Consider the following 10,122-nt stretch of genomic DNA (forward strand, 5'->3'; position numbering starts at 1 on the left):
GTTCCCGAAGGTTGTTCTCCAAGGGTTAATTTTCCAAGTATCATTCAGTCTATGGTTCGTTAAGAATTCCCACTGGCTCTCGGGGCAATGTCGACGGACCAATTCTCTCGATCGGAGTCTTCGTTTTAGATTCTGGATCCGCCCTTTCTCCGGATGGACCGTGATAAAAAACGGAACATCATTATCTCGCGCACGGCTGGCTTTCACGCAATGTCACTTCGATTCGCGATATCCGATGATACTCGGCGATCACGACAAGTCACGTACATCGGAACCGCGTTGACGTCCCGCGCGTCGAATCCAAGGAATTCCGTGCGCAAAACACTATCCCGCACCAGGCTGCCGAGTGCTCGTCGAATGTCGTTGCGAGCATCGCGTCCTGTAAAAAATAGACGCGTTCTCACTATTAGTTCAAGTTATTTTTTCTAGATAGAAGGAGTACTCCGATCGGCGACGTCGTCGTCGTTGCCGTCGTCGCCGACGCCGCCAACGCGCCGCTGTCGGGAGGCACTAACGCGAGCAAGAAGAAGCATTCGACTCCGATTTCGAAATTAAAACACGAGTCACTGACGATACTCTCCGAGTTCTCGCGGGAACGCGTTTCCCAAACGGAGACATCGAATAAGTTCGAAACTAGTTCGGGCACTGTGCGACGTTCACGTGGAAGATCGATTATAATCAGATACTTCCGTCAGGAAAATGTTCCTCCTGCAAGAAATCGTCATCGTCGATCGATGGGATGCTCCTTTACCCGATAATTTTCTTTGTTTTTCTTTCCAAAGAAAACCCTTGCACCTGTCGACAAAACACTTTCGTCAGCTTAGCCGGCACTCGCGACAAATCTCGAACGTACGGTTTCCAGCGTAATTAAATTTTCGCGAGATACGAGGCGAGAGGAAGGCGGCTCCAGCAGAATTTGGGAAGAATAAAACGCGCGCGCGTTCGCAAACGATCGAGTACGCCGATCGTGGTCGACCGCCACAAGATCCGCGAAATGACGTTTCTCGACGGTGACAGCGCGCACTCCCGTTAACGCGTTGACGCGCGCGCGTGCTCGCCACGGAGGACCACGAGGATGAGGGCGGAGAGAGAGAAAGGGTGGGAGAGAGAGAGAGGACTTGCGAGAAGGCGAGGGTGGTGGTGGTGGTGGTGGTGGTGGTATCGGCGGTGGTGGTGATGGTGGTGGTGGTGGTGGAAAGGATGTGATGATACGGTGGCGAGGGTGACGGATGAAACTGGCGCGCACGGCACAACTCTTGAACTGCGCTCGCGTACCGTCCGCGCTGCGCACGCGCATGCGTGGATGCGTGTCGTCAAGGCAACGGTTCCAGAGTAACTGCTTATAGCGAACGCAGCCCTCCGCGACGAGCGGCGGCGAGTGTGTCGCTTCTCTCTGTCTCTCTCCCACGTTCATTCCCGATCTCGCGCGCCTGGCTCACGCCCCGGGCGCGACCGATTCGAGCGGTCTAGGCGGCCATCGAGCGCACGCCCCCGTCCTGACACCGCGCGAGCGCCTCTCACCTCTCACTCCCTCTCTCTCGGTCTCTCTTCCTTAACCGCGCCGCATCGGTCGCTCGTCTTATCCCTCCCCCCCCTCACTCTCTCTCTCTCTCTTTCTCCGCTCGCGTCGAGTATTCATCCGCGCTATATATATATATATATATGTATATACACACACTTTCCCCCTCCCGCATAATAATGTCCTACCCTACTCACTCACCTTCGGTCTCCTACGATTCTGCCGTCTCGATCGAGCGAGCGTTCCGCGGATCATCGCGTCCTTCTTCCACGCAAACATTGAACACAACGCGAGGCGAACGCCGCCCGCGCGTCTCGACGGCGCGCGATTATCGACGTGAGCTATCGAGGGTCTCCTACCTCCGCCGACTTTGGCACACTTCTCTCAACGTTCCTCTGTCCTCCTCCCGATTTCTCCCCGTTCTGCCGCTTTCGCGGCCCTGCCGTCTCGCGATTACTTTCTTCCATGGCGTCGACCGAATCATCCCTCGAACATACCACCGTCTAAACCCCGTCGTGCCGCGACGTCGACGAGATCGCGGCGGACGGAGATGCGGCGAATTTTGAATTCATAGGAGAACGAATCGCGACACGCGCGCCACGTCACGTGACTGACGTCACGCGTGCGACTCACCCTGCCGGCGCGAAATAACGACCGGTTTGAAAATGGCGTAATAATTAATTTTGAAACAATACCACATGATGTAACTAACCGTCGCAAACGCCTTGACACGTAAAGCTGCACCAGTTTCAAGCGTACTCGAGGCGTCACACCCTGTGCCTATAGATCACGATTGTTGGTTAAAACATTCAACATTGTATCTTTATTTTTATTTATTTGACATCGCGTAGCTATGTTTATCTTAATTTCATGTATTTCCTGCAAAATGACTGCGATGCTAAATCGTTAGGCAAAGCTCTGCAGGGTCATGATTGGTCCATAATTTTGCGTTTTTAGCCATTTATTATGCCGTTATAAAGTAATACGTATAACAAGTTCGATCACGCACTCAACTTTCTCCCAATGAAATTGGAAGGCTGTACTGGAAATTTTCGCATGGACAAATTGATCGTGTGCTGTTTTCAACGTAAAACGCGAAAGGATTCACAAGCAATTAAGAATGTGATGAAGAGTCCAGTTAAAAGATATCGGTATGCATTTTGATATTTTCATTACGATACGCGTTTTAATTCTCGCGTTTTTCTTTTCTTTTTCTTATATTTTCTTACATATTTGTGCTCGTTTCAGTTTAACTTTAATCCCGGTTTAATTTACAATTTTTTATCCTTTTTTAATTCTATACTGAAAAAAATTGGTTGAACCTGAGATTAAACGAATACATATTTTAACAAATGTTAAAATAAACAAACGAATTTTTAGTACGTATGCTCTGGTTATGGTAATCAGACATATTTGGTTGCATGAATTCTGGTGAAAATACTTTTGATTGAAAAGTACCAGATTATTTAATTATGATAAGTAGAATATCTGTTTAGGTCTATCAATATTTCTTTAACCGGTTTACATGTCACGTTAATCCAATCATGCTCTTTTTCTCTTGTAGTCATAATAACCTGCTTATAGATATAATATTATTATTACATACGCACTAATGAAACTCTAACCGGTATCATATCTACATGTTTTGATTGTGCGTGTTCCAAAATATTTGATTATAACAATTAAAAATTCTGTTTACTTCCATCAAAGTTTGCTCAACATATCTCGTTAATTTAATCACGATTTTTTTTCATAAGAATTTATACTGAGTAATAGATTAACAATATTAGATTTAATTACAATATTAATATCAATCCTTAATTTGTTGACTACGTTTATTGTACACTCCGAAGAGGATCCAATTCTTGAGATCGAAACGTCTGTAAACTGATTTTGAATGTATTGAATTTTAATCACACGAAGATTTTGTGTTGGTTCACATTTGGCTGCATTTTTGTATCATTTGATTTACTCCTTGGAGTCTGTTTGGTGTCCTACTATTTTTACGAGATTTTTTTTCATATAAAAATTAGAGAATAAGGAGCGAATTAAATCAAGATTAAAGTTAATCAACGTTGATAGAAATAAATATTAATTAGAACGTTACATTACAAACGCACGTTAATCTTCTTAACTTCACCATAGATATAACAAATGAGCTTCATCGACAGTTATATTGTGACAACGATAATGGTGAACACATGAGCGTAGCCAAAGGGGGGGGGGGCGGAGATCAACAATCATAAAAACAAAACAATTAGTCTAACAATCTATATCTCACTCGATCATCCTCTTCCTTCCCCCTCGGATTCAAAAGCCTCAACTTTAATTTAAACCTACCCTTAACAAAATCCTGATTACGTCTATGGATGAACAAATCGATTATTAAATCTGAAAACGGGTCTCGTGATAAATCTGTGTCTACGATGACGGCGGGGGATGCCGAGAGATCGAGTTAACAAAGTTAGCGAGCGTTAATCGTATTCCGCAAATCGCCGCGATTCCGATTAGTCGAGAATGCGACGCGCTTCTCGCGAGTCGCGATATATCCGCGCGCGTCCATAATGCGATCGCATAATATAATACACGGGAGATGGAGAAGCGGACGCATGCATCTCCGCTCTCTCTCTCTCTCTCCTCATCCCCCGCCCGCCCGTCAGCGCCTCTCCTCTCCTCTCCTCGCCTCTCCCTCTCCCTCTTCCTCGCGACCGCGACGAGGCAGAAAGGTTCCCTTTCTCTTTAGATTGTGAAACGATTTTCTATCGCGGCGCTTTAGCTCCGCGCCGCGCGGATTTATTATATATGCAATGGGTTACGCAAATTACGACAAAGTGCAAATATTTCACATGACCTGCACCTGCGTGACTCCCCTTTCTACACGTGATCGTTTAACCAGGCACGTGAATCGTGACGCGCGCGACGTTGTGTGTATATACACGTATATACGTGCAACGCTCGAAATTCCGACGAGTTTCCTGGGATCCAGAAGTAATCCCTCCGAAATATACGCAATACAGCGCGAATTACATTCCTTACGCCCGCCGACCGAGGGAGACGTTTTCTGGGAACCGGATTACTTTGAGAGAGATAATGAGCGCGAGTATAACTTACGAGTTTCGGAAATCCTTTTCTCCCCTCTCGTCTCGTAATCATGACGCTGGGCGATATCAATGATATTATCAAACCACACGACGTGATCGCAAACGCTCGCAAATTTGCTTTCCAAATTTGAGATTAACTTGTAACGACGATAATGTTGTTGTGACTGACAATGAACACTTAATATCTCTGTTTTTCCTTAATTTACTATAATTACTTCACGGTACACCGTTGGCAAAGTAATGGAATAATTATGAAGCAGATAGTCGCGGGAGAAAATTAAATTACCGTAATTTAGAGAAAATTAATGCGAAAGGCTATTTACTTATAGACGGAGCGAATGACAAGTTTGCGTGATAAAACGCAATGGCAGCGAAACATGTCATTGAGTTCAGGATTAAAAATGACCCGGCCGAGGCCCATGTAGAACACAGAGTCATAATTAAGTCATAATGATATCATAGGATGTCATCATGATGTCATTCGATACTTGAAAATGAACTTATAAGTGACAAATAAGGTCATAACGATCCCAAGTAGAACAACAAGTGGCGATAATGTCAAAATGACATTAAAATGAATCGGAAATGATTGAAAAATGGCTTAATGATCATTTTGGAGTCATTTCGACATTATTTTGATATCATAATTGTGCTTGTTCTGTTTAAGATGTCTCCAAGATATTATGACTTGTGCGTTCTATTTGAGGGGAACCTCGCGGGACACTTGGAACAATACGGAGCAGCGAGCGCGAACGAATGACGAGTAACGAGCGCGGCCAGCGCGGCGCGCGGCTGACCGGTGTGAATTTAGCCGCGAGACGCAGCGGAAGGGCGGCAGGGCGGCAGGGGTACCGCTCGCGCGCGGCGCGGCGCGCCGCTCTCCCCCACCTACGACCCCCGCGGAAGCGACGCGACTTATGAATGGGAGTAGTACTCGCCCATTGGTCGCGCCCGATAACCAATGGCGGTCGACTCGCATTCGCAAGCACGGCGCGCGCGGGCAAGTAAAGCGAAACGATCGTGTAATAAGTATATGTGCATACTCTACGTATGTAGGTGCATACCTATATATGTATGTCGAGAATATACAGCGAGCGACGACGAGAAGATCGAGAAGAGATACCGAAGTAAATCAACCGGATCCTATTAATACCGTGCCGTGCTACTGACTTTTCTGAAAAAATTACTAATCGTGCGAAATCGCTTTAAATCGTAACTCAAACTCCGAGACCTTTAAACGGCTGGGAAACGCGGAGCGCTTATATTATGGCTTATATTATTGCCTCGCCGTTTTTATCTATATTTTATCTTATAATTACGTAAATAATTACTATCGTCGGTTTTTCCTTTATCGTAAGACTCTCGCCAAAGCGAGGATTTCACACGAGTCAAACGAGAATCGCGTTTATCGTGCAGAAATCGGAGAGATAACAAAGTCGAGAACAAAGTGTTGGTTGCGCATGAAAAGGCGCGAAAGGCGTTACGATTCTCAACTCGACCCATAGGTAAGAACGGCAATTCCAATTTCTCCGGGACGGCGATTAAGTCGCTCGATGACAAGAGGGTGGCGGAGATAATCGCGCTCGCGACTCGCGAGCAATGCGCGAGGAAAATGTAACGACTCGCTGGCGAATGCATATCGAGACTCGCGATAGGAGGAGACGGCGCAACGCGCGAGTCGTACGACAAATACCGAACAGCAATTATCGGCTAACTTATGGAAAGTATAGGGAACGAGCACGCGCGGCGACGGCTCTTATGACAGGGAAGTGAGCAAGGTTTCTATCCTGGGTACGTCAAGGTGACAACACACGGCGGGGATGACACCATAGTCGGGATGACGGGGACGAGAGCTCGCTGTATCACCTAGCGTTACATTACATCGCGTTGCTTTGCGAGCAGCCGCGTGCGAGCGAGAGAGCGAGTTGCATTTACGCGCATTTATGACCTGGCGTCATCTATCAATTAGCCGCCTCATAGCCGTTTGTGTCTCACCGCTATCTCGCGAGATTGTGACTCAATTATGAGTGGTAGGACACGAGTTACATCTCGCGTTTCCATCTAAGCTCGTGAATCATTCAACACGTCGCTTAGATAGTAAGAATGCAGTATTTTGTCGCGTAGAATTCAATTGTATTGATATGATTACTACAAACGTGATTTATATACCGTTTATTTTATTCATATACTTAGTAAAATTCAAAACTTTCTTATCACATTTGCAGTGCTATCTATATATTCATATATATATATGTATATATACATATAATACACGGAGATCATCAAACTATACTCCAACGAAATTAAACTTCAACCCCACACGTCACCGTATTTAGTTTTCTCTTGCATTGGTGACCGGCTACTAGTTGTGGGAACCTGTTCACTTGTCTCTTTTGTTTCTGGAAGTTCTCTTGTTTTAGGAGTATACCACTGTTTATGTTTCTTATAGAACTCATCTCTATTTTGATGCCTCAATTCTTCATAACTGACCCCTTTTTGTATATTTATCGGTTCGGACAAATCCGCGTCCTCGTTAAAATCATCTTTAAACATAATTTATACAGTTATCATCATGTAGTAATAGATGTGTAGAAGATTTAATAATAATTTTTAACTTACTGTTGTCTGGATTGATACTGGAATACGTATCATATGAATTCATTGGTGGGTAATCATCGAATACTATCTCTGTAGATGGTCCTGCTGGGCTTTGAACTTCTGGTTGAGGACCTTGATAATATAATGCCTCTCTATAAACAAAAATACATAAAATCTTGCTTTAACAAAAAACCTAAACAAACGCAGGCAACCATGTTACTCAAAAGTAATACCTATGAGCAACATTTCCAAAATAACCCGATTCTATCATTCTGTCTCGAAGAGTACTGTTCGGCATGGAAGCAACTTTTGCCAGACAAAATTTGGCAGCGCTTATTCTACCTGTCATCAGACCTACCACGCCACTGATTACGGCGATATATTTGGCATTTGCGCGAAATGGAGTCATCTTACATATTCCATATCCTAAGGCTGCAGAGACAATTGACGGTACGAGGATACTCGAGTTTTTCATGCATTGACGTAAGGCGTTTATCTCCTCTGGCGTCAACTCCAGTCCTCCCTGCAATTTGTGTGATTGCGATTAGATTTGAGATAACTGTTATTACATATATTTACGAAATATATATATATATATATGTAATAAATAAAATATACGTAAAATAGTAGAAAATTATCGCTTTGCCTTTTAATCTTAATCAATAAATTATGTAATATATCTATATTTTTCGACTGTAATAAATCTTGCACATTAAACACAAGAATCCTAACCTGTTGTTTTCGATACTTAGGATAATCGGGTTGCTGTACATCTGTTATTACGGCACTCGTCATGTTTCGCGAGTTTCTGGCAGAAATTCACTCGCACATTAAATTCGAAAAATCTATATATCTTGCAATCTATTATACAGTAATACTTCACAAATACTTCAAGCGCAACAATGATACGTTTACATACATACAAATATATTCGATGATTTGTAATAACCATGTGTCGAGCCAAACTGAGATGCTAGTACCATCTATGATCTACGCAGCTTATTAGCTGCGCCTCCTGATTTAACATTCGAACAGATTCCTTCTTAAACTATTCTCGATAAAAATTTTCTCTCTCTCTCTTTTCTCATTTTATAATAATTTTTATAATAAAAAATTACGTGTAATAAGACCCGGTTGCACCCACGTTGACTTAATTTAAGCGAGGCTTAAAATTCTCTCTATCTCTGCCTCGCTTGTCCCTCTCTTTTAAAACGAGACAGATCGAGTTTAAGTCTCGCTTAAAGTCGAAGTAACGGTTGGTGCAACCGGGCTTAAGATATGTGTCTGAGTTATGTATTTAAACAAAGAAGCTATTTTTAATTATCTCGAACTGAAACTTCTTTTCTACTACTCTTCCTTTCATTGTTATATATACATTTTTAATGATTTCTGTAATAAAGTTAAAAAATGTGTAATTTAAGATTTGTTGTTCAATTGTGTCTTTAAATAGAGAAGTTGTTATTATTCCAAACTGAAACTTTCTTTATACTCTTTCTTTCATCTGATATTTTTTTCTCAATTATAATAATTCTTTTTAAGTACATATACACACTTGTTTCGAGTATTGCTGACGTAGGTACATTGATGTTTAAAATAGTATTTGAGATACCGGATATTATTTTTTGCAGGATGCATATATGCAATATGCATCCGTATGTCCAAATGACGCGATTTGTTTGCGTAGCCACGCTAATTCAATTATCACGTTTAAGACGGCAAGATACAAAGATAAAATTGTACGGAGTCTCATTGTTTTAAAAAGTTTAACTTCTTTCGATGTTACTTTTATGCTTCATCCAAGTATTGAAAAGTATATAAGTAAATTATACTCGTCTATTAAAATTTATACCAAATAATATTAGAAATCAGGGGGAATATTATTATATCTAATAATATTAATCAATATATGTATAATATAATATTATATCACTACGGGATAGGGTAGTGCTAAGTTAAAAAAATAAAAGTTAAGTTAAAAAGTTAAAAAGTTAATTAATTTTAACTTAGTTACATTTTAGACTCTTAACTTTTTAACTTAATTTAGTTACATTTTATCGGTAACTATTAACTTTTAATTTGATTTTTTTGAAGTCAATCCTTAGATGTAATGCGAGGGACTAATGAGTATATATATATAAATTAGTAATTTTATATTGTATCATCGTTATTTGTAAACAAAAATAACCAGATTCTTTAATAAATAAGCTGCGAGAAAGGAAAAATACGAAAAATTATGTAAAATAGTCAAACTTTTTTTTTGTCGTTCAAACCAAATTTAATTTTTAACTTTTTAATTACTTTTTTTATTAACTTAACTTTTAATTCAATTAATTTTATTATGGATTAACTTGTATTTTAATTAAGTTAAATTTTCAAGACTGTCAACTTTAACTTAGTTAAAAAAAAAGAGTTAACGCTCAATCCTGTATCAATATATAATAACAATATAAAATATTGCGCGCGTTAAAAAAGATATTTTGCTCGTCTATATCGTCACCGTGAAAAATACACATTTTACGTAAATACATTTGGGATTTCCTCGAAAACCTTGAACGATTTATCAGTTGAATTTTCATTAACAAGCTTGTCGCAGGAAAATTGTGCAGCGTACAATTACATACAATTTGCACGCGCTTGACTTCTTATTTTCTGTTACATTCCTAGAAGTTAATTAGACAGTATAATTTTTTTTGCGAAAAATTAGATTGAAATATTCATATTAACCATTTTTTACGCAAATAAAATTTATATTCAACGAAATTCAACAGCTGTATCGGTCCATGCGCAATGAGGAAATTTTCCACCTGCCACTTATGAACCGATCGAGAATACGTAATGCAAAAGTATCTACGTATAAGTCACGGTGATGTTAATGAGAGACAAATGTCCATCACTATAAAAGTC

At 41.1% G+C, this 10,122-nt stretch overlaps 1 protein-coding gene across 1 annotated transcript; it reads right to left on the minus strand.

The window, feature by feature from the left end:
- Positions 1–6,835: 6,835 nt before the first annotated feature.
- On the minus strand, positions 6,836–8,164 carry LOC108757687 (uncharacterized). Its single transcript, XM_018502193.1, has 4 exons — positions 7,951–8,164; positions 7,452–7,741; positions 7,240–7,370; positions 6,836–7,163 (listed from the first exon to the last, which is right to left on the minus strand). Exons 1-4 carry the CDS (start codon positions 8,011–8,013, stop codon positions 6,931–6,933), a joined length of 717 nt encoding a protein of 238 aa, XP_018357695.1. The 5' UTR covers positions 8,014–8,164; the 3' UTR covers positions 6,836–6,930.
- Positions 8,165–10,122: the final 1,958 nt, after the last annotated feature.

The sequence above is a fragment of the Trachymyrmex cornetzi genome, unplaced genomic scaffold (genome assembly GCF_001594075.2).
Source record: "Trachymyrmex cornetzi isolate Tcor2-1 unplaced genomic scaffold, Tcor1.1 scaffold147, whole genome shotgun sequence".
NCBI lineage: Eukaryota > Metazoa > Arthropoda > Insecta > Hymenoptera > Formicidae > Trachymyrmex > Trachymyrmex cornetzi.

Bases quoted from the DNA above. Each gene is read 5' to 3' on its own strand.
- LOC108757687 (XM_018502193.1), bottom strand. From the start codon at position 8,013: ATGACGAGTGCCGTAATAACAGATGTACAGCAACCCGATTATCCTAAG. The intron at 7,742-7,950 runs GTTAGGATTCTT...CACAAATTGCAG, and splicing joins CTAAGTATCGAAAACAACAG to GGAGGACTGGAGTTGACGCC. The intron at 7,164-7,239 runs GTAAGTTAAAAA...TTATGTTTAAAG, and splicing joins CAGTATCAATCCAGACAACA to ATGATTTTAACGAGGACGCG.